Consider the following 24,319-nt stretch of genomic DNA (forward strand, 5'->3'; position numbering starts at 1 on the left):
ATGCGTGAGAACCGTCTTGTCGATGAGTCATCAGTGCCGTGCATGGGGCTGTATAGGAGTGATACGGTCTCGCACCAACGTGAACATTGTTTCGTCTTGGACATTTTGAACGGCCTTATGAGAGAGGTGGTTTACGATCGAGTAGAACAACGGACGTAGTAAAGAGCAAGTTTATGACACTTGTCGCATACATATGTAAACGCGGCTAATGCGACAGGACGGAGTAGTTTCAGATGGGAAAATTGCATGTGCTTAGGCATGCAGAAAGAGAGTTATGTAGAAGAGAAAAAGAGGTGATATATATATATATATATATATATATATATATATATATATATATATATATATATATATAGAGAGAGAGAGAGAGAGAGAGGTGATATATATATATAGAGGTGATATATATATATATATGTATATATATATATATGTGTGTGTGTGTGTGTGTGTGTGTGTGTGTGTGTGTGTGTGTGTGTGTGTGTGTGTGTGTGTGTGTATATCGGCGCCGCGTGAGACTGCCTTCCACACCTCAATGTATACCCATAGAGAAAGGTATACCCTTTACTGTCGCATTAGCCGCGTTTACATGTGTGCCACAAGTGACAAATGATAAACGTTGACGATTCGCATTGGGAGAAAGAGAAAAAAAAGTAGGCCTCCTGCCGCTGTGTGCTCTCCTTTACTCATCGGCGGAACTTAAATCGCCGGAAACAGCTAGGTCCCTTTTGTTTCAGAGGTATTCAGATGCGCGGCGTATATAAGGTGCTTTTCTTTTTTTAGCTGCACCAATTTTCTAAAGGTTGCCTGCGACAGATAGCGCAATACTGACCCGTGATCTAAAGTATTTGATGAGGCGGCCGCTACTTATATACGAGAAATCAAAATGCCTATATAGGCCGGTGGCCAGGCGCGCCGGTCTTGACAAATGCACTTGTCATGTACTTGTGCCTTCGCTGCAGGTCGCTGAGTGAGGTAGTCCCGCGATGTACAGACCAAACTCGATGCAGATTGAGCGCTTCTACGGGTCACTTTCAAGCACACTTGACAGCTCATTCACGCGCTTCGTGCTTCGCCGGCGTTCGAACAGTTTCTATCGATGAAGATATGTGAATCGAAAGATTACGCCTGAAACATGGTGTTAGCCAGGTGAACAGTAATTATAGTAATTGCCTTTTCTTGACAAGGCAAAGCGACATACACAGGGATGTAATTTAACTTGACAAACGAGCTCGGCAAGTTGAATAGGGATGACCTTCGATGACGTACTATTGAGAGTTCGCCCAGGAGCGGTCCCAATTAACGAGTATATATATATATATATATATATATATATATATATATATATATATATATATATATATATATATATATATATATAGCCGCGCCGATATGTGCCCCTGCGCACGTCCCCGCAAATGGTGACGACATCTGCGCCGCTGTGCTTTGCTGACAGATACGCATGGGCACAAGGCTTCCTTGTTGGAACCGAGGTGGTCGAGCGGAGAACTTTAATTCTGTCCGACCGCACGTATAAGATTATTGATAGCAGTATGCAGGGGATTGAAACGACCGCGAGTAAAGAAGCGGCTTTACTGCATCATGCGCAGTTCTCATGAATTACCCTTTGGGTAACCAACCGTACGCGACTTGTAGCCGCGCAGTTCCCAAGGCCGGGCGCCGCTACAATTATGCGTTCTCCCAACCACCTACACGTATGTGAGTGATTTTTACTGGAAGAAAGGGAAGAGTATAGCGCCGTTACTGCCTCTCGTGCGAGGGCACCTTCACAGTGTTGTGCAGCACCCGGGTGTTCCTGTTCCTGTGCGCGCATTCCTCAGTAGTCAAGTACGCCTTTTCGGCGCTGCTTGACTACTTTAACGGTGCCGACTTGTGCGGACGGCTGTAACCACGCCGCTTTCACGAACGTGCCTTACCGCTTGGCTCCTCTCCCCTATCCCCACCGTTCTTTCTCCCCTACTCCTTTTGTCCCTTTCCCCACTTACGCGTAGCGCACGACCTCCTCTATAAACAGAGGAGGTCGTGGCGTAGTGCAGCGAAAGCTACGAGATCGCTTTAGCCAACCAGAAAAGAGAACCAGCAGGAGGGCTTCCCCATTCGTTCGCCTCTAATCGCCCTCCGCGCAGCGTCCACTGAATGGGAACTTCGCGGAAAAAACACTGGCGCACGATGGGGTAGACCCGCTCCCTTCTAGGAACACGCCCCCGATTCTAGTTGCTGATTGGCTGACGCGACCCCTAGCCTTCAGCGCACTGTGCGCTCATGCAGCAGATTTGTCTAAATAATAATGATTGTGACGGTAGCACGTTTATTATTCGAGGAATAGGATCGCCACTTGACCTGAGTCATATGGGCGAAAGGGAAGAAAGGGGGAAAAGGCACTTGGTTAGAATCAAGCGCCATTTCCTCCTCAATAAAACTATATAAATAAGGTGTCCGAGGTTGCTTGCACCATAGAGGAAGGAAAAAGTGAGGAGAAATCATTATGTGACGCAGCCAGTATTGCCAAACGAACGCTCCATGAAGCCCATACATTTGCTCAGTGGTGGCCAAACACGTGACCTCTTGCGTCGAAATCGCGCAGCAAGAATCGAGCTTTGCTGAAACGTTTGGTGCCCAGTAGCTATGCCAGTAGTTTTTATTCGGTGCGCGTTTGTTCGGCAGCTGCCCTGCGGTGGCTCTGCCTGCAGAGCACAAACACTAAAACCAACCGCGCACTTTGACGTGCGATCACGTGTTGGGCCACCAGGTTTGACTTCAATCGCGTTGCGCGCCTGCTCCCTCCTAACCTTTTCCTTCCTCCATGGCTCGCACGCATATGAAACAAAGATGCTCTCAAAAAAACCGAACCAGCGCATCCGGTTCGGAAGTAGGATGGAGCCGGCTGCGTACAAAATCCGGCGGCCTATTATTCCTCGGCCTATTCCTCGCAGCATTTTGAGAGCTTGTTGGGGCTGCTGATGCGGGACCAAGGCAAGTCCGCATGATGTTTTGCAGGCCCGCTGGGGCGCGATCGAGGCAGAGGGGACATCGGCTGTCATCTACCTGCCAATGCGAGGTCGATGCTGTGGTGCCACTCTGGAGTCACCGCCTTGCATGTGTGGAGACGACGCAGACGAGTGGCCGCTGCTCGAGAAAACTTCGTAGGGATGAGTGTAGGGTTCTCTGGTAGTTTGTGATGCACCTCTGCTCTCCAAAGTTCAGCGCGTGTCTGGAAACAATGTCGGTACAGTTTTTACCGGCGCGAGAAGGAGGAGCTGCTAATGTCCAAATTACACACACACCACGCGCGCAAGAACAGTAATGCGCAGTGGCGGGGTTCTTCAAAAACGTTGCCAACACCTCCCTTCTGCCGCCCTCTTTTCCGTGAGTGTGCGTCAACGCCGGGGCGTACAGCATGAAAAAAACGAACTCGCCCGATTGACCGGTTCGCAGGCACCGCTATAGCACGCGCACATGACACAAATTAAAGAGCTGCCTTAGCAGGGCGGGGAGTTTCTCGGCAAGGAAGCGCCTGTAGAAACCGAGGGCGGGACCACAGGTGCAAAAGATAAGGAAGGGGATGAAAAGAGAGGGAGACGAGGCAATTGGTCGGTTGCGTGTACACACGTGTTACCTCTTGCCCTGCCAAGGCGCTTTTCCGTCGTCGTAAAGCAGTTACAGCGTACTACGTCGTTCCCTCTTTCACAATCAGGCTTGTAATTCGTCCTTCTCTTTTTACGTCATATGCATACCGTTCATCTCATCACATGTACGAATAATACAAGTTATGACGCCACGACCCGGGCCAACGCACCACTCAATTGTACGGTGATAAGTGAATCAAATAAAGATTCAGAGGCGATCTAGCGGTAAATTCGAAAGAAATGCGCTAGCATTACATGCCGCGAATTCATGAGTTAAAGCGCGTTCAGCATATTGCAAAGTGTTGTTCAAGAGCTCACTCCACACACGTCCTGCCTCATCGAGGAGCGAATTGCAACTGACGATGGCCCGTATGTGTTATTACAACTGACTACCGTCAGTTGTAATAACACATACATACATACATACATACATACATACATACATACATACATACATACATACATACATACATACATACATACATACATACATACATTCGCACGCACGCACGCACGCTATTCTAAGCTCTCCCATCTCTACCTCTACCACGTGACCTGCTTCCCACACTTCACCCACATACACTTTTTTCTCCACTTTGACACTCCTCTAATGCTAGAGCGTTAATAAATAATTTTCGAAAGCTACGCCATTCGACACTTCGCTGAACTTTGTGAGTAACACGTAAATCTGGCTTCTCCACAACAAGAGGTTCACTGGGGGCAAGTCGGCTCGACGATTTAGGTAACGCAGTATGTGCAAGCGTGCGCAGCATCGGCTCAAGTGGGGTTGAAGATCACTACGCATACGACAAAGATTATGTTCAATAGCCTGGAAAGGGAACAAGAATTCATGATCGCCTGTCAGCCTCTAGAGTCTGTGCAGGAGTACGTTTATCTAGGTCAATTACTCACTGGGGAACGTACCTGATCACGAGAAGAAAATTACAGAAGAATTAAAAAAAATTAAATTATGGGGTTTTACGTGCCAAAACCACTTTCTGATTATGAGGCACGCCGTAGTGGGGGACTCCGGAAATTTCGACCACCTGGGGTTCTTTAGCGTGCACCTAAATCTAAGTACACGGGTGTTTTCGCATTTCGCCCCCATCGAAATGCGGCCGCCGTGGCCGGGATTCGATCCAGAAGAATAAAAGTGGGTGGAGCGCATGAGGTAGGTATTACCGAATCCTGACTGGGTGCTTACCACTTTCGTTGAAAAGTTTACAATCATTGCATATTCTACCGGTGCTAACATATGGGCAGAAACTTGAGGGCTAACGCAGAAGCTCGACAGTAACTTAAGGTCTGCGCGAAGAGCGGTGGAACGAAAAATGTTAGACGTAACGTTAAGAGACAGGAAGACAGCGGTGCGGATCAGACAGCAACCGGGGATAGCTGATGTTCTATGACATTAAGAGAAAAGAAAGAGGGGGGGGGGGGGGGGGGGCATGTAATGCCATATACCAATAGAGTTACAGAATGGGTGCCAAGGGAAGGGAAGCGCTATCGAGGACGGCAGAAAATTAGGTGGAGTGATTGAATGAGGAAATTGAAAGCGCTAGCTGGAATCAGGTAGCACAAGACAGGGGCAATTGAAAATCCCTGGAGAGCGTCAACCAATTCGTCCAATTGTCCACTTTGCTTCAAGCGGAAGTTCGCCTTGAACATAAGCTGTGTCACCGTGTATCGCCCCCCCCCCCCCCGCCCCACCACCACCACCACCACCACCTACCCGTTAAAAAAAAAACGTATATTATAATAGAGTACTCTCATCACGTTTCCCATATCTACACAAACCGCTCCAGACTGCAGTTATACTCGCCACTTATGATCTTTGCGACCAGGCATACAATCGGACTTAGCAGGATCGTTGGTCTTCAATTCTGACCAGCGAAGCTGTTTCCATGGTTGCATGATCTTGACATCGCAGAGGACCACGCCCTTTAGACAACCATTTTGTTCCTGCCACACACGCTGCTCACGTCATCTTTCCTGGAGCTGTTACCCTTGCGGGAAATGTTCTTTGCCGCAGATCGACGGGGAATAAATGCAAAACCGCTCGTGCACTTAGATTTAAGTGCACGTTAAACAATACCGAGGATGTGATCAGAATGCGTGCCTCGGAATGAGATCGCGGTTTTAGCACGTGAAACTTGAAACTCAGGATTTGGGTTAGCTTTTCTTTAAACTTTCGGTTAGTAATGTGACAGTAATAGTACATACACGATAAATAGTACAGCACCACGCGATCGTCGACTGTCCGGCCGGTCGGTGTCTTCTAAACTTAAGAGGAAGCATTAACTCGGTGCCAACTCTGTCTTCTCTATTCAAATACATGTAAAATGCAGACAACCACTGGACCGATTTGAATGACATTCGCTGTATTTGAGAGTAAAATATTAATATTAAAATGAATATAGGAAATAATTTGTTTTATTAAGACCTGAAATCTACAAAGACTACTGGAAATTCCTGTTTCATAAAATAGAAGCGCGAAGTTTACACATCAGTAATTCTGCACCAAAAACAGATATTGCCGTTCTGTAAACTGCATCTGTTAGAGCATCTAAAGCAAATAAATTCAATACAATTTATGGGTTACATGAATTAGTTAAAATATTTACAGGGGTATTTAGACGTATTATTAGGTGTCATTGACAGAATTGTGACATCGTTTGTTTTCATTGCCGAGTCATGAAGTTGTTAACTTGCTAATTCGGTTTATCGAAATTTTGGAATTGTTAAGAATGAATGCCCTAAATAAAGGATCTGCTTTCCATACAGTCACTACACACAATAAATTCTTTACTTTTATATGCAGCAAACCTCATGAAATTTGATGCAGTGGTTGTCGAGAAAAGCAATTTCTACATTACTATGTATTTAGATCGCAGTCCCTGAGCTAAAACTTCCATGGCACACGAGTCTTTTGACATAACACCGTCGTCGAAATTTGGGCAGCAATCGAACCTGTGAGCTCTTGTCTAGCAACACTACAGCCACCGTAGAGGGTATGGCTGACAGTTGTTGACGAAGCTCATCTTGTACATTGTTGAAGACTACATTGCAAATGGGACAAAAAGCAGCTCCCGTCGATGCGATACAAACATTTTGTGTGAAGAAAACCAGTTATTTAGGCGAAGTGACATTCCAGCTCTAAAAAATGTGCACCTTCATCAGTAAAATGTTCCGTTTTTCAGGAGCACCTGCCGTGGTTGCTCAGTGGCTATGGTGTTAGGCTGCTGAGCACAAGGTCGCGGGATCGAATTCCGGCCACGGCGGCCGCATTTCAATGGGGGCGAAATGTGAAAACACCTGTGTACTTAGATTTAGGCGCACGTTAAAGACCCTCAGGTGGTTCAAATTTTCGGAGTCCTCCAGTACGGCGTGCCTCATAATCAGAAAGTGGTTTTGGCGCGTAAAACCCCATAATTTCATTTTTTTTCCGGAAACAATAAAACTTCTGCGGTGTTGATCTACAGAGGCGAGGCCTTATGAAAAACACCATGTCGACTTACAGGAACCGTGCACTTCGCAACACTGCATTGTGCCAGTGAGACGAGGACAAACCACAATGTTAAATTCCCCATTGGATACAAATTAGACTTTATCTTGCTTTTTTTTTATTCCCTCCCTAACTGACATCAAGAAACCCACATGTTTTTCTCATTACAATTACCAATATATGCAACAGAAGGTTACATTAAAAATTTTAGTATTATAAACCTAATTTGTACGGGTGCGTGAACATTAATTAAGACAAATTCAGAGAGTACCAGAATCAAATCAAATATTTTTCATAAATGAGCAGCTGTTTCTACAATTAATATAAAAATATGTTCACGCCCCAGCAGTATTTATAAGCTTAGCAAGTTTCTGTCAATATATTGAAAATTGTGACGCGTTCTTTATGAAAAACACAAATGGTGCCTTGGGAATAAACAAGCAGTTCGTCTGGATAACACAGGACTCTTTAGAGAGTGAGAATGATCACTATGTAGCCAGTAGGGTCTGGCTTCCCGACCAATGTAGCCTGCTCCATTACATATATTCTTGTGTTTTATGCCTCTAATACTATGCTCACAGGGATGAAATTTATTGCACTTTGGTCTAATATTACATTTGATTGTGCACAGATTAGATTTTTTAACATATTAGAAAAGAATTCGTATTTACATGACTACAGTTCAACGTTAAGATTGGAGCAAATATGACACTATTTTGATTTGTTATTCGAAAGTTTTGAACATTTGTCATAATCACCATCATCATCAGCCTAGTTACGCCCACTGCAGGGCAAAGGCCTCTCCCATACTTCTCCAACTACCCCGGTCATGTACTAATTGTGGCCATGTTGTCCCTGCAAACTTCTTAATCTCATCCGCCCACCTAACTTTCTGCCACCCCCTGCTACGCTTCCCTTCCCTTGGAATCGTCCGTAACTCCTAATGACCATCGGTTATCTTCCCTCCTCATTACATGTCCTGCCCATGCCCATTTCTTTTTCTTGATTTCAACTAAGATGTCATTAACTCGCCTTTTTTCCCTCACCCAATCTGCTCTTTTCTTATCCCTTAACGTTACACCTATCATTCTTCTTTCCATAGCTTGTTGCGTCGTCCTCAATTTAAATAGAACCCTTTTCGTAAGCCTCCAGGTTTCTGCCCCGTACGTGAGTACTGGTAAGACACAGCTATTGTACACTTTTCTCTTGAGGGATAATGGCAACCTGCTGTTCATGATCTGAGAATGCCTGCCAAACGCACCCCAGCCCATTCTTATTCTTCTGATTATTTCAGTCTCAAGATTCGGATCCGCGGTCACTACCTGTCCTAAGTAGATGTAGTCCCTTACCACTTCCAGTGCCTCGCTACCTATCGTAAACTGCTGGCTTTGCCTCTCCAGGTCAGTGAGCATGCATTGCAGTTGGTCCCCTGAGTTACTAAGCAAGGCAATATCATCAGCGAATCGCAAGTTACTAAGGTATTCTCCATTAACTTTTATCCCCAATTCTTCCCAATTCAGGTCTCTGAATACCTCCTGTAAACACGCTGTGAATAGCATTGGAGAGATCGTATCTCCCTGCCAGACGCCTTTCTTTATTGGGATTTTGTCGCTTTCTTTATGGAGGACTACGGTGGCTGTGGAGCCGTTATAGATATCTTTCAGTATTTTTACATACGGCTAGTCTACACCGTTTCCGTAATGCCTCCATAACTGCTGAGGTTTCAAGTGAATCAAACGCTTTCTCGTAATCAATGAAAGCTATATATAAGGGTTGGTTATATTTCGCACATTTCTCTATCACCTGATTGATAGTGTGAATATGGTCTATTGTTGAGTAGCCTTTACGTAATCCTGCCTGGTCCTTTGGTTGACAGAAGTCTAAGGTGTTCCTGATTCTATTTGCGATTACCTTAGTAAATACTTTGTAGGTAACGGACAGTAAGCTGATCAGTCTATAATTTTTCAAGTCTTTGGCGTCACCTTTCTTATGGATTAGGATTATGTTAGCGTTCTTCCAAGATTCTGGTACGCTCGAAGTCATGAGGCATTGTGTATATAGGGTGGCCAGTTTTTCTAGAACAATCTGCCCACCATCCTTCAACAAATCTGCTGTTACCTGATCCTCCCCAGCTGCCTTCCCCCTTTGCATAGCTCCCAAGGCTTTCTTTACTTCTTCCGGCATTATTTGTGGGATTTCAGATTCCTCTAGACTATTCTCTCTTCCATTATCGCTTGTGAACCATGAACATTTGTGCACCTCTATAAATTTGGTACCAGAGCGAAGAGGGGCGAAATAATTTGCCTTTGCCTGGAGTAGCCAAAATATCTTGAAACGTAGCTGCATGTTAGTATACAGAGCGGCTCTATGTTTCAAATCGTCAAGACCCCTTCGCTCTTCGGCAAACTCTGACCATGCAATGCAATGCCTTGCATCACCATGCATGTGACAGAATGAATATACTTCTCTTGTGTAGGCATGCTGGAGTGTTCATCACCAAGTGTTCGTCACTGTCTTCATGTTCTCCTCGGGTAACCACATGACACTCATGAAGTGGACACATATGCGAAATTGAAAATTTGGCAGCCTGTCCTGCATCTTTTATTGCGTGAAGAAATTAAAGAAAAAGAAAAGAAAGGGGGAACATCCCTTCAGGAGCAGGAAGCATCGTCATTCTGCTCCTCATCATCGCTGCTGTGGTCTGGTTCGGACGACGCTTTAGCCACATAAGGCGCCCACCCGCACTGCAACAGCTGCGCCTGACAAGGCATGGGGAATACAAAACAAATGTTAAATTAAGGCACTTTCTCACGATGACACAATGACAGACACTATAACACTTTAACTGCAAGCCCAAACTACACTCGCTCTAGCTGTTTGTACTAATATTGTAAAAGACAAGCCATACTTCTCTAGGCCACAGCTTCTTGTGCTTTCCTTGCCAGAAATGAGCCGTGCTCGTCAGCTTGGTTTGTGTCGTGCATTTGTGTGTCAGCGCTTGAACATATTCTCTGATGCTTTCGAATCCTTTTGGTTAGCCTATGTCTAGATCATTTTGCACAAATTTTGCACAGGTGTGGAGCCGGTCTTTTTTTTTTTATGACAGATGTCTCTCATTAATTTCTCGGGTCACTATCAAAATGTTGCAGTTTTGCCCATAAGGAGAAGCACCGATTGCAATAGCAAATTATTAGACAGCTACACGAAATAAGGATAGTAGTCTTATTGGCCATATAAAGTTGTAAACATTGGCTTTCTAACTAAATTAACCCATTAGCGCCCACTGTACTATAACTAATACACATGGTTTCATATCCCTACGTCTTGAACAGGTGAATATTTCCTTTTGGCTATTTCCATTCCTTGTACCCAGAGGGCGCCCACAACACCGTAACACAGGGTAAAATATACTGTTCAATTTATATCTAAAAATTTCATGCTAATTCCAACAAAAATGTGGACTCGTGATTAATTGTGATGTGTACTGGCTTTTGATTCATTTCTGCTCACTTGCTCTATACACTTTCATTGTTCTTTCACAGTGTTCAGTACATATGTTGAGCATGTTAGAAAGAAACTGTTGAATCTGTGGCTTCATTTCAAAGAACAAGACATGCATTCAAGATTTGGTGTACTTGATATAGTACAGAAGGTGTTAGCAGTCACGAATCGTCACTTTTTTTTTTAGTTGTGTTCCAGCATGGACACAGAGATTTCCTTCGGAAGGAAGCCGTTTTGTCGCTTGCGCAATGCTCTGGATGCAGTTGAGAGTGCAACATAGAAGAGGATATCGATATTGTGATTGCGCAGCCAGAACCAGCTCAAGATAAGGATGAAGAGGAAAGTGATGACACAACACCGGTGCTTTCGCCATGAACGACATCTATGGTTAGTGTAGGTTAGCAAAGCCTGCAACAACATTCTGCCAAAATGGTTTCACTAAAGTATCGTTATTGAAAACACCTTCGTCGCACTGGCAATGTTGGTGTTGCCGTTGCCACGCCTTGTGGGCGTTGCTATATGTGTGGTGGGATGCTCATGATGGACGGTCACGGTCACTGCCCCGAAAAAAATTGGAAAACAGCTGTGATGCTCATTCTGTCATGCCTGATCATCACGGTGATGTGAGAAGCACACAGGCATTTTGTGCCTCAAAAAAGGGTGCTTCGAAGATTTTATACATGGAGGTAGGAGCGCAATGACAAGTACCTTGGCCATTTAAACTCCATTCGTCCAGTGTGCTAGATGTAGTACAGCATTGTAATTTGCGAGCCAATAAGTAAATATAAAAAATTTTTTAAAGACATTATAATTGTGCTATTCATTTTTTATTCCGAACTTTGAGAAAAATCGTATGGACAGTTCCTCAAACTCATAATTGGTTAACCAGCATGGTGTCACGCTCACACAGGCAAACATGAACATATCTCACTTGATGACTGCGTACACTGGCTGTCAAATGCTCCTGTGAGGAACCGGGGCAGCAGCAGTGAGCCAGTTGCCCTTCTAGCTGCCTCTCACTTCAATGTGAACTAAGTACTAAGCGATGAGAACACAGCCCACACGAAGCCATCAGCCCTCGGCATGCCTGAACTCTGTAACCACTACAGATCACTTTCAAGATAGGGCCTGTGCGGCCGCGTTCAGCCGTGCCAGTACTACAACACTACGCTATTTGTGCACACCAGTACAGGTTGGAAATTGTAAAACAAAGCTGCGTGCCCAGGCTACGAAAACATTTGGCTATTTCCCAGATCTCACATACATAAACTTTTATAGGCAACTGTACATCTGACAGCCATGAACACTAGTGGACTAGCACCGTGCAAAGAGGCAACTTGTAAGGAGCACTGAAGCAGGAGTGAAAGCCACTCTCGCTCCAGAGCCGGAGCCAGAAGGACGGCAATGAAGGCCTAGCAACCCCCCCTCCCTCCCTTCTCCTATCTGAAATGTGGCCGCACTTGATCAACACTGCCAAAATTGAGCGCTATTGTATACTATACAGGGGTGTGCAAACATTTAAAATTTTAAATACAAATCAAATAGTACTTTCATTCTAAATGAAAGTATTTGATCGGAAAGTTTGACATCTGAATTCTTCAAGTATATGATTAAAGCTAAATATATGGGCTCGCTGCAATAGCTGGTGCCTTGCTGCCACGGCAAAAGGGCTGTGCACATGGTCAACCAACCATTTCAAGTTCCTACAGTAAGCCCCCAAAAGCTATAGTGACCTTTGACCTTTTACTCATTTGGAAGCTGCTCTGTTGAATGGACGTCCAAAGTTGTGTGTATTGAAGAAAAACATTTTTTTCTTTATACTGCCTTTGTCCTCCAGGTTTCTTTCTATATTAAAAAGCAGGAATATATCTGGAATTCAGTTTTATACAAAATATCACTGTTCGAACACTCCTTATATTATTGAATATCAAGTACCATTTTCAAATTTGGAAGAGCACCAGGAAACAGTTTGGGTAGTAATGGCTGTAATCAGATTGTAAGGGCAAAAATTGCTGCCCTGTTACACTCATAATTTCTAGAAGGATTTTACGCTCATAAACGAACAGTCAGCATTACTTGATGCACCATCAAGGAGGGAGAGAGAAAAAGAACACTTGAATCTGTTCTGCACAGCTGTACCTGAATACTGAGCAAGGACTCTGGCAAATGAATGTCACCACGGATGAGGGCATTGACCTCTGCCAACCGCTCTGGTGGCTCAGGGGTGGCAACATAGAAGAGGTGCTCTGAGGGATCAATGGCGCGCACGAGACCTGCAATGAAAAGACACTGCTGGCCTCTTCACTGAATTCACCTCTTGCATCTGCGCTAAAGTGATGTACATATGTAGGTATGTCCAACTTTGTTTTGACAGAAAGCATACCTGGAGAGCCCACAAGTTTGTACAAAAGTTGATACACTGAACAATTGGTTCTACTACAGAGCTACTACAATAATGTATAAGCGACACTAACAGCTGCAGTTGAGATTATAGTTTGAGCCATCTCTAGCCCTTCAACAGCTCAAAGAAGTACCGCCACAAAAATTTTCTATCCCCCTTTTCCTTCCTTTGCTTGATCAGATAGCTTCCAACCCTGTAACTACAATGTCATGCCAGAATTTCTTGAGCATGCAACAAATCGCCAATTATATCCTTTTTTAAGGTGAATACTTCAAAATGCACATGGAATGTGGTGACTTGGCACAGGGTTTGTGTACAAGTTATTTTGGCAAATCTTGAAAATTGGAGTTAGTGATCATAAACCGGTGACACACATGCCAGCCAGGCTGGTCCTGTGGTTCCAAGCCACATAATGGCCATGTGTAGCCAAAAAAGCAGACTGCATGCCGCATAAACCCTTCTTTCCTCTTTTACTACGCACTTCTCCGCATTACACATGGGATAATAACTTTGGTTCCCTGTTGTCACTTCTGGCAGAATGCACAATACTTTTTGTCATCCTGAGAATTCATTTTAAGTGGATACGTCTCGCAAGCTCACCGGCTATAATTCAGAAATTGCAATATGTGCCGTAACGTAAATAATTAAAAAGTCCATTAGTACATTCTTTGTTAATTAGTTGAACATGTGTTTCAATTTTTGATGCCAGTAATGTCCGCCTCTTCGAATAATACAGCTCAAGGTAAAAAATTATGTTATCTCCCACAGACAATTTTTAAAAATTCCATATAACTGAACAATTGTCGCCCTGTATGTTGTTCAGTTGTGTGGTGTGGTTCCCGTGGTGCTCCTGAAACCTCTGGATTGCAAGTATGAGAGTACTTTTCATTCCCGAGGGCGCTGGAAGTTATGGCACACCACAGGAACTCTCTAAAATAGCCTGTAGTCAGCATGGTGGTCGCATGCAACGCAGCCCTTATAGGTTTGACAAAGAGCGTACAACCATGACCAAAATATATGGACCAGAGTCTCGCCAAAAAAACTGAATTTATTTTTAATTTAGAGCTCCAAATAGAATTTGATGAGTGCATTGGACTGCAGTCCTCACTTTACATTCACAGGCGAAGAAGAAAATCGCCTTTATCCTGGAATCCCTGGTCCGTATACCTTTGCTCAAGGGAGTACATTAGTACATGAGACACAGGAAATACAAATAAATTTTTCTATTTCCTTTTAGAGTGCAGCTGTCAGGCGCTCATTCCTGCATTGAGTGTCGGTGTCCCTTGGCATAACTGAGCAAACAAGCACAGTGAATGCCGAAAGAGCGAATAAGGAGTTCAGCGGGGGATGAATGTGGAGGAGGAGGGTGCAGCGGAACCATAAGGCAGAAAGTGGAGGAGGAGAGTACGGTGAAAGCACGAGAATAAAAGCGTAGTGCTGTGCAAGGCGGGCTCTGTGGCTATGCGACGGCACCAGAGTAGCGTGTGCCGTCTGCTCACCGATGACGTATACGGAAATAAAGTGCTGCGTGAGCATGAGTCTGTCTGTGGTGCCTGCTGTAAATCATGCCCACGCGTCACCTTCGGGCTGCCTCTCGTGATCTCCCGATTAGCGAGGCAGTCGTGCCACACTTAGCTCCATTTGCAACGTGCTGAACGAGACAGATTGTCCGTGCTGGCCAATATATGGCGAAATAAAAGTATGTGTAGAGCTGTGCTCGAATTTCGCATTAGGGAGTATCGTAATCGTTGGTGAACTTTTCTTCCTGCAAATATTCCACTGAAATACTTGGCTAATCTGCAAAAAATCAGCTTAGGAGATACTTCCAGAGAGAGAAAGGGAAATTTAATTACAGCAAATGACAGACTGACTTACACTATAGTTTCCTCTGGCCTGATAATCTAAATGCACTACAAAATGTACTATTCACTAAAACCACACTTCTTTTAAGTCAAGCCTGATAATCTGCTAGACGTTGTGGCAAATTCACTTCGTAACACTGTAGGAGCTCGATGATGGCTGCCATTACTTCAACGGACCAGTGCCAAGGGGTTCCTGTTTAATAAAAAACTTCAACACCCGTCTTACAAATTCATTTGGTCATCGTGCAGTCGGCGAAAAAAGACTCACCATATCCAAGGCACTCGTATGGGCCGCAGCTATCGATAAATCTGGGGTAAGAGGGGTTCTCCGTTTCCAGGAGCTGTCGAGGCATGTGGAAAGAAAAAGAAAATACATAAAAATGACACTGGCAGGTACTTCTACTATACAAGCAGCAGTTACAGGCTAAGTTGTTCATTATGTTTGTTCGTTCATTACTCTTTTACTCAGGAGTGGTGTAAAGACAAAAACAAAACTGTCACCAAGCAAGTACTATACCTGGAATCGAACCAACGATCATGCGATTTCAAGTCGAGTGCTCCAACTCCTATGCAAAGTTTGCAGACAAGCTAAAATTCATTAATGTTTGGATTCGAGTGCCAACAGTTTTTCGTTGAGCTCATCTCATGCACCGCACCACAACATTGGTAGACATGCAGTGCTTGAAACATTGGTGCCCATGCACCGTGGTGTGTTCTTTGCTTCATTGACAGCCCCATTATGCTGTATGTGTGCTATTTTCAAGATTTGAAGGAGTGTGAAGCAAATGCATGAAAAATGTGCCAGAAGCAAAAACTCAGTCAAGGTCACCTTGCAGCAGGCTCACAAAACCAGCACTGTCTTGTTTGCCCTATTTGCCTATGAAATTGCAGACTGTGTATTTGTGAAGCTGTGCGTAAGTAGCATGCTTTTTAAGATTGCGGGGTAGTGTTCTAGCACTGTCCAGGAGTCTCAAGGGGTTCTTCACATGGCACAGCAGTTCTCTCAACATTTTCTAGGAAAATTGGGGGATCATCAAGATTATGTCAGAGTCTTAAATGTATTAAGGAGTCCAGGGCTCCAGGGGTTGCGATCAAAGACGAGTCATTGTCAATCTCGTTCATCACTGCTGCTGATGTTGTTGCTGCCATCTGTCACCACAACGATTGCTTCCTCAGAAACCTCTTTGCAGAACCAGGCAGCACTATCTCCATTAAGAAATTCCGCCATCGAAGCAACATCTGTGTCATCGTCAGTAGCGACAAGCTCCCAGAGCTTGGTAACGTCAGCGGCTTCCACTGTCGTGGTTTTACTATCATGGGGGGTTTCGCCTTGGGGCACAAAGCCCACCTTTCTGAAACAGTTGTTTATGGTGGAAAAGGGTCCCTAACCCTCCTTCCGTTGATTGACATCGCCACTGATTCCAGCCTTCATATCGTGGCACTCCCAATTTTCAGAATTGTCAATATCGTCGACTGCATGAGTTCATACTTTGAGTCTTGCAAAACTTGCAGTTTCGTCTTAGGCGACACAGCTTTGCATTTTGTTGGCACCATCTTCTACAAACTGGGCTGTCTGCTGCTTCGGTGATACTTCCGCAGAGCATTTCTGCACTCGCGGAGAGACAGAGATTTTAGAAAGGGCGAGTGCCAGCTGTTGCTTCGCTTCTCACTTTTCGCATTTTTTAAAAATTCTCTCTTCTCTGGACACGTATGAAGGACGATCGGGGGCGACGTGCAATTTGTACATGAAGCAGCTGCCACCATCTTGTGGCGCACTGTGGTAACTCACAACACTCTCCGTGGCTTCACAATTGGTGCACAGGCAGGATGTGCAGCATGGTAATGGCAGAAGATATGAACCTGCATAGGTAAACTTTTCACCCCATCTTGGCATTGTTCGTCACTTCGTAACATAAATTTCAAGCTCAGTCTGCATGTCTGCTCAGTCTGCATGTCTGCTCAGTCTGCTCAGTCTTCTTAGTCTGCACGGAAAACGCCGTCTATAAGGCAAAATTTTCATCACTGTATCCGACATGCAGTCAATGCATATCATTATATATGTTTGTTTTTGTCATAGCCCTAATACTCTTAAAGGGCCCCTCACCAGGCCCCATAGAAAATTTTAGTTATACGCTGGAAGTTGTTACGTGTCCTCTAGGGAGCATTCTGTCACAAAAAATTTTCAAATCGGCTCATTAATAGCCGAGATAGAAATATTTCAGTGCCATGAACCCATGATTTCAGCAGGCAGGCTCCACTGCCAAGCAAGGCTCCACTCGCCCCCTCTAGCCTTCACAAGCGAAATTCGTTCCCTGCGTTCTCCCATACTAGACCTCGAGGATTGTGTGACGCATATGTCACAGGCCCCACCTTCATTTTTTTCTCCTCAACTTTTTCCGGCGCTACGCATTGCCGCTGACGGCGTCGTGCACGAGCTGTTGTCTCGTTCGCATAGCGCACGATTTTGCGCGCTGTGCACAAGGAAACATGACTAGCCGTAAAATTCAGCGCTACACGAATACTGAGGCAGAACAAGTGGACCGCAAAGCATGATCATGCACTGGAGCACGGTAGAAAATGGCACAGTTTCGGTACCTATGCACATGACCGCACGACTGTGGGAACAAGCAGACAAGTGGAAGAACATCTCTCTTGCTTCGGTGCGAAGTAAAACAAAACAACATGCAGACATTCGTTTGTGTGTTTTATTATTTCTCTAAACTTCAATTCATCAATTCAAGCAACAGATCACACAGATAACAGATGTTATGCTGAATAATTCTCGAAGTCATGTATCACCACGAGCGACGTCACACTGCGGACACGACTACGTAGGCGCAAGCACACGAGTATGTCATCCTCCAGTTTGGAGCGTGGCGGCCGCGAGGAGAAGGAAAAACGGTGTTCGGTTTGAAATTTGAGATCATTCCGCGCCACGTAGCGATGTAATACTTTGTAGACACGATTGTTATTGCACAATGTATGCCCTGCGCTTGTCAGCTCAAAATGGCCAGACCTGGTGAGGGACCCTGTAAGTTGACTCATCATTATACAGTAAACTTTCAGTTGTACGAACGTCGGTTTATCGAATATTTCAGAATAACATAACTTTTAAAAAATTTCCGGCGGTTTTCTTGTAGATTCTATGCAAAAATTTTTCACTTAAATGAATTTCGGAAGAGTCAATATTTCAGTTTAACGAACTCGCTCAGAGGACCAAGACTTATTTTTACGATCAGTTCCAGCGCTCCTGGGGCAAAGCGGCGGCACGGAAAACGAATGGCAACGAGGCATGGCCTCCGAGATCGCCCGCACAAAACGAGCAAGCATGTGATCGCGGAGGCCATGAACAAAGTAACATCGCTAGCGCTTACAACGCTGCTAGAGCAAAGTGGCAATCTGTCACACCACAAACCACGTGGTGTGTGTTTCTTTCCAACCGGCTAGTCGTGGCATGGTCGTCATTTTTTTCTTTCCAGTCTCGTTGGTTCCACGTGTGCACACAAACGACACACGTGGTGTGTTTTTCATTGATATGTACAAATTCCATTTCACACATTTATAACACTATGGGTGCCATGTCTTTTGCTCCGTGAATTGCACTTCAAACTTTTGACTCTGTATGCCATGTCTTATGTTGGTCTAGTGAATATTCAGTTTAGTGAACTTTCAGTTAAGTGAACTATTTCCTTCGGTCCCTTGAAGTTCACTCAAGTGAGAGTTCACTGTAATCCACACAGGACGTTTTTGAGACCATATCACTGCAACCACAGCTGCAACCACATGTCCTGCATTGATATTCCATCAACTTTCAAGGCAGACATGCACTTATGGCTGCTTTGTTCTCACTTAAATTTTTTGAACAAAGTTGCAATGTTTGTTTCAGGTCACTCAAGACTGGATTGAGTGCCTAAGTTAGAGGGTCATGCAGAGCTAACGGCAGTGCAAAAGTAACATGACGCATAAGTTTCAGCAGGGAGACCTGTATGCTCACTCACCTTGTCAGTGGGGACGACACACAGGGCCACGATACTGCCACGGAGTGAGTACAGCAGATCCTTCTTGGGAACGGAGTTGTCACAATCATGCACAGCCATCGCACACCATGGGACTCTGTGCCAACACATGAAAGTGCCACATGAAGGATTAGGAACACAGATCTGAGCACTAGCCATGCAAATTTGCGACTGTGGCTTATGCATCGTTGAAGAAGACACCCCTGCTCAACATTGACACTTGCTCAGCCTGCACACTGGCAAGGAAGATGATGCCTGGTCACAAGCCAGGGCCCCCACGTTAATTAAACCAGTTCAATTTTAGCACTGTTCGGGTTCGTTGTCACTCACTTTAGCTACAGACGAACTGGATGACTGCAGACGTGAACTTGCACCTATGGTCATCGCTGCTGCCCAGAAAAGGGTACAACTAACTTTTGGGACAACTGATTTGAGGAGACTACCCCCCCCCCCCCAAAAAAAAATATATATCCAAGTAAATAAATCAAATGTAATTAATAAAAAATAATAAACAATAAAAATAATAAAATTAGAACAACCCAGTTAAGAGAAGCTTGGACATCGTGGAGGGCAACCTGCCGCTTGTTGCTTTGTAAGTTTGTGGCCAGCCAAAAAAATGTTACTCATCCTCCAGAAGTTGGCACGATGAGTTCCACTGGTTACCATGATCAAGTAACAACATGGCAGCAACCAGGCGGCCTGCTTCAATCTGAAATGGTTCTCGCTACTTGTTCATGACAACAAGAAATAAGTGACAAAATCAGCTTTCACTTAGTCTCATCTCCTGCTGAGGGCAAAACACGGATGATATTCTGTCGCTACTCTTGAGATCAACTGTTTATCTTGGCTCTCGTGGGCCTAGGACGCCACGGAGAGCTATGAAAGTATTCTCGATTTCTACTTACCAGATGGCACCACAACATTTAAGGCTGGCAACATAGACTGTTTCTTCGCTGGTGAAGACAGCACATTAAAGTTAGATCTAGAACGCACTGGTCAAAAGATTGGCCTTGCAATTACAAACATTGGTTTGCAATTTTTTTTATGGGTGTACAATAATACTTGATGAAAAGGCAACAACAAAAATTTGTCACAACTTCACGTTGTTCTGTCCATGTGGTTGCCCTACACTGGTTGCAACAGTGAAACAAGGCACGCCTATCGCGTACTTGCTGCTTGAATATTACCTGCACTTGAGCACCTCTTTAAGATGTGACATGGATGCTTTGCTTCCTTTGCTAAATTTTCATCTCTTCCTATTGAACAAATGCCTAATAAAGTTTTCAAACAATGCTGTACTAGTCTAAATAGATATGTGCTCTCTTCGCTGGCCAGCCACTAAGCTCAACAGCACTTTCAGCCATGTGCGCATTTTTATTCTTTTGGTAAATAAACAAACATACAAGCGGTATGCATCAAACTGTGTTTTCAGTAGCAATGCAATTTTGTCGTCTGTACGTGAGCCATTCCGCACTAAGATTTAAAACACTTGGAGGACTGATCGTGAAACAAAACAAGAGGATTAGCACACATTCACAAAACGTCCCTTACTTAACAGGGTTTCCTCACTGTCTAACACTAGAGCACCAATCACGCATGATGGCGATCAACATGATAAGACCATTGCAACGACCAATCATTGTTGGCACTTAAATTAATGAAGTTTCGTGAGCACAGGCCTTGAGGAGCTCCCTTTGATCGTTCCATTACAATAATTATACAGTACACCTCTGTTAATTCGACTCCAGTTAATTTAATACTTCGGTTATACCGATCCCAACCAAAGGTCCTGGTCAGCACCCATGCATTTCTATGGGCCCAACCTTTCGTTATTTCGATCCGAAAATTGGTCTTCACCAGATAATTCAAACTTGACGAGTAAGCATGTATGCGCCTGGCCCCTATGGTGGCCCCAATAGCGACCCCTTCAGTGGCAGTGTCCGTCTCGGCAGAGGTTAGGGGAGGGGAAATGTGTTGAACACATGTTCAAAAAGAAAAGAGAAAGGAAAGAAAAAAAAAACTCAAGTCGAAAACACCTATTTTTGGCCTCGGAGCTCACCATGTCTGATTACAGTATTTATCCTATGATAAACGAATTTTTTTTTCCAGAAAAATTAAGATGCAAATTGCCAGCGTGATGCAATCGGATAGAAAACCAAAACCGTCTTCACGGCGTTTGGATACTTTACCGCATAGCATAAACGTATTCCGGCAAAGCTGACCTTACAAAACTGTGTTGTGTAGCTGACTTTAGGAAATCGGCCGCCATTGTGCAAAATATATTAGAAGTACCCATTTTTGTTGCTAAAAAATCTGGTGCGCGTTAGTTTTCTGCTTTGTTTAGGCGCTTTAATAGTCATTTATATGTTGGTTTGCAACAGTGGACACACAGAAAGTGGGCACACATTTGACTCAGGGGCGAGCTAGACTCCGGCAAATACTGCCAAATGAATTAGCAGTGTGTTCCCGCATTTCTTGCTGCACCTTGTTTAATTTGACCCATCAGTTAGATCGATCAGTTTCATCAGTCCCATTAGGGTCGAATTATTGGAAATCAACTCAACTTTCTCGAAAATAAACAACAAAAAGACAAACAAAGCTTGCGATGTTTCAAGACCTGCATGAGCGCTGAAACTTCATAACTATTGTTTTCTTTTTGTTGCCTGTGGAAAGTGTTTGTTCATCCCGAAGGAAATGTACACCCCTCGCCAGGCAATGTTTTGTCAAACCCTGGATTAAATAACTATATTTCTATGGACGAGAAAAAAGGGAGTTAACCGACGGGCCTAATTTTTTATTAATCATATCATGAGAAGCCAACAAACAAGGACACCAAGGAAAACATAGGGGAAGTTACTTGTACTTACTAATTTAATTAAAGGAACGATAAATTATTGGCAATGAAAGTGGAAGTAAAAAAACTTGCCGCAGGTGGGAAACGATCCCCCGTCTTCACATTATGACACAAATCGAGCATCGCACGCGTAATGTGAAGACGTGGGATCGTTCCCCACCTGTGGCAAGTAGTTTTTTCATTCACTTTCATTGCCAATATTTTATCATTTTTTGAATTCAATTAGTAAGTACAAGTAATTTCCCCTATGTTTTCCTTGGTGTCTGTTTGCTGGCTTTTCATGATATATTTCTATGGGTGTCGCAGAGCAGAAGTTAGCCCCAATGTGTGCCTTGCAGCTGGCTCAAAATTTACGGGGTACAAAGACAGGTGCACTTTGTGGTTGAAAACTGCACTTCTGAAATTCCCGAAGAGCTAGCATAGCACGAACACTTGACGCAAGAAGTTCTACTGGGGGTGCCGTAGGTCAGCGTAGGCTCATGCACGCTGAATAGAACACAGCAAACAGAAGACGAGGAAGGACCAGACAAAGCAAAGTCCTCCACTTGCACTGTTCTGTTCAGCAGGGTTACCAACATGCCCATTCCAGAATTGCCAACCTTAGAATTTAAAAAACACTACAGTGGAAGCCAAAAAACACCAAATTCCTCGAAAAATGCTAAATGTTATTTGATTATTCAATATGTTTACTGTTCACTAACGATTCGCAGACTTTGTTCTGTAAAAATGCTGTGAACAGGCACTTTGCTTTATATATTCGCAGCAACAATGATCTGTGCCACAAACAAGCAGAAATGTTAATGAAGTTTATTAATGCAATATTCACGTAACTGCTGTTGGAGGTTCGGTTGCCATTATACATTGATTCTATCAGTTGATGTTGCTGCCGCATGGGTACAACCGTTGAATTAGAGGGTCTGAAAAATTGGGTCATAAAAAGTTAATTCAGCAATTGCGTCTTCCTTTCTCTCTGTTTTGAAGTTGGTTGTGCTCGAACTATACGCAAATAAAAAATCTTATTATATTTGCTTCAATGGGATGATTGTAAACAAAGGTTAAAAATCAGTCATTATGCGATAAAATCTTAAAATATGGCAGGTTTGCGGTTCATATATTTACTCAGACGTACGCACCTCAGTGGTGTGTTGTTCCACAGCCAATAAGGTGTCTCAGGCAGCTGGGCACCGTTGCCGTTGCCCTGCCGTCCCAGGTACGCAAGGACCATGGCCTCTCGCTTGGCACGTGCCCATGACCTGCACCAGGTTTTAGGAGAACAAGGGGTGGGGAAGCCGCTCGATGAGTATTCATTTCACCAGGCTACTAAGTTTGGGAACTGCACTGGTGATCCGCTTAGTGGATGAATGTCGCAGCTGCTGAGCTGCCATTGTGAGCATAGAACTGTCAAGGCCATGGAGCATAAGATAGACAGGTTTGTCTGGCAAAATGTTTGTTTATTTCTGTAGAAAGGATTACACGTGGCAAGAGCACTTGAAGAAGAGGAATAGAGGACCGAGAATTAGAGAATTGCACGGGCCGGGCTATCTGAAGCGTTTTTTGGCGCGAGTCCGGCTCGGGCTCGGGCTTGAAGCCACGGGCCCGGGACGGACACAGGCCCACTCGTTAAAGGGCATATGTCAGGCCTTTGATCACACACGAATGCTATGCACTGCATGGTACAAGGTATTCTGTGCAAAGCTGAAGTGACATGTGCAAAGAGCTGGCTCTTAGTCTACTCCAGCAAAGAAAATAGAAAAACAGATGAAGTTCTCATCTTATTTCCACAAAGACGAACATTGTTTCCACGTAAGGAAAAATGAGGGGACGCATGCCACACATGGTGTAGTTATGCTAGACTGGCGCAGTCAGCTTGAGCGGTGGTGCAGTGAGCGTAAACGGTGGCGTTCAGTGCACTTCGGAGCTGCTGGTGCGGAAATAGATGTCCTATCTCACGCCAAAGCCACTAGGGCAGAGTGCATCGTGCAATAGCTCAACTGGCCGGCAGCATGCTGGCCTACAGTTTGGGTGCACTGAAACGAGCGTGCTGAGTTTGCACCTTCGCCAAACCCAAAATTGCTCATTCATCGCACACATGAGCAAATGTGTCGTGGCGATTGCTGATCACCGCACTACTGTGGGCTACGTTCAATGGGCTCAACTATACAGGAGGGGCAAATTTTAGGCGAATCTGGCATCACTGGCATGCTGTATCCTTCTTCGCTACCGGCTATCTGGCACATTGGAGACGATGAACTATATCGGCATCAAGTGATGGATGCTGCACTCGAAACTTGCGTTGAAAGGTTTCCTCGCATTATGAGCTTTGACCATGATGGCAGCACACCTTGAAGGTGTGCAATTCAGGAAGCGGACAACCTGTTCCAGTCAGATGTTGGCACATGGGCCGGCTCACCATGCGCCTGAAGCGCTACACTCTACCTGGAGTCACGTCACCCACAGAGCCCAATTAGAGCATGCAGTTCTCCTCAGTGAGCCGCAGCAAGTTCAGCAAATGGGCTCATCGAGGCAGGCCACGGTA

At 44.6% G+C, this 24,319-nt stretch overlaps 1 protein-coding gene across 2 annotated transcripts in view; it reads right to left on the reverse strand.

The window, feature by feature from the left end:
* Window positions 1–9,720: 9,720 nt before the first annotated feature.
* The window catches only part of LOC126522398 (polynucleotide 5'-hydroxyl-kinase NOL9), a 50,045-nt gene continuing 35,446 nt past the window's right edge, over window positions 9,721–24,319 (reverse strand). For both annotated transcript variants that reach the window (XM_055066393.2, XM_050171146.3), the window contains exons 11-15: window positions 22,917–23,036; window positions 18,912–19,026; window positions 15,182–15,254; window positions 12,790–12,923; window positions 9,721–9,908 (exon numbers count right to left, since the gene is read on the reverse strand). In XM_055066393.2, the coding sequence (XP_054922368.1) occupies window positions 9,801–9,908; window positions 12,790–12,923; window positions 15,182–15,254; window positions 18,912–19,026; window positions 22,917–23,036 (550 nt within the window). In that variant the 3' untranslated portion in view covers window positions 9,721–9,800. The remainder of the gene's footprint in view (window positions 9,909–12,789; window positions 12,924–15,181; window positions 15,255–18,911; window positions 19,027–22,916; window positions 23,037–24,319) is intronic.

Source organism: Dermacentor andersoni, chromosome 6, assembly GCF_023375885.2.
Source record: "Dermacentor andersoni chromosome 6, qqDerAnde1_hic_scaffold, whole genome shotgun sequence".
Taxonomy (NCBI): Eukaryota; Metazoa; Arthropoda; class Arachnida; order Ixodida; family Ixodidae; genus Dermacentor; species Dermacentor andersoni.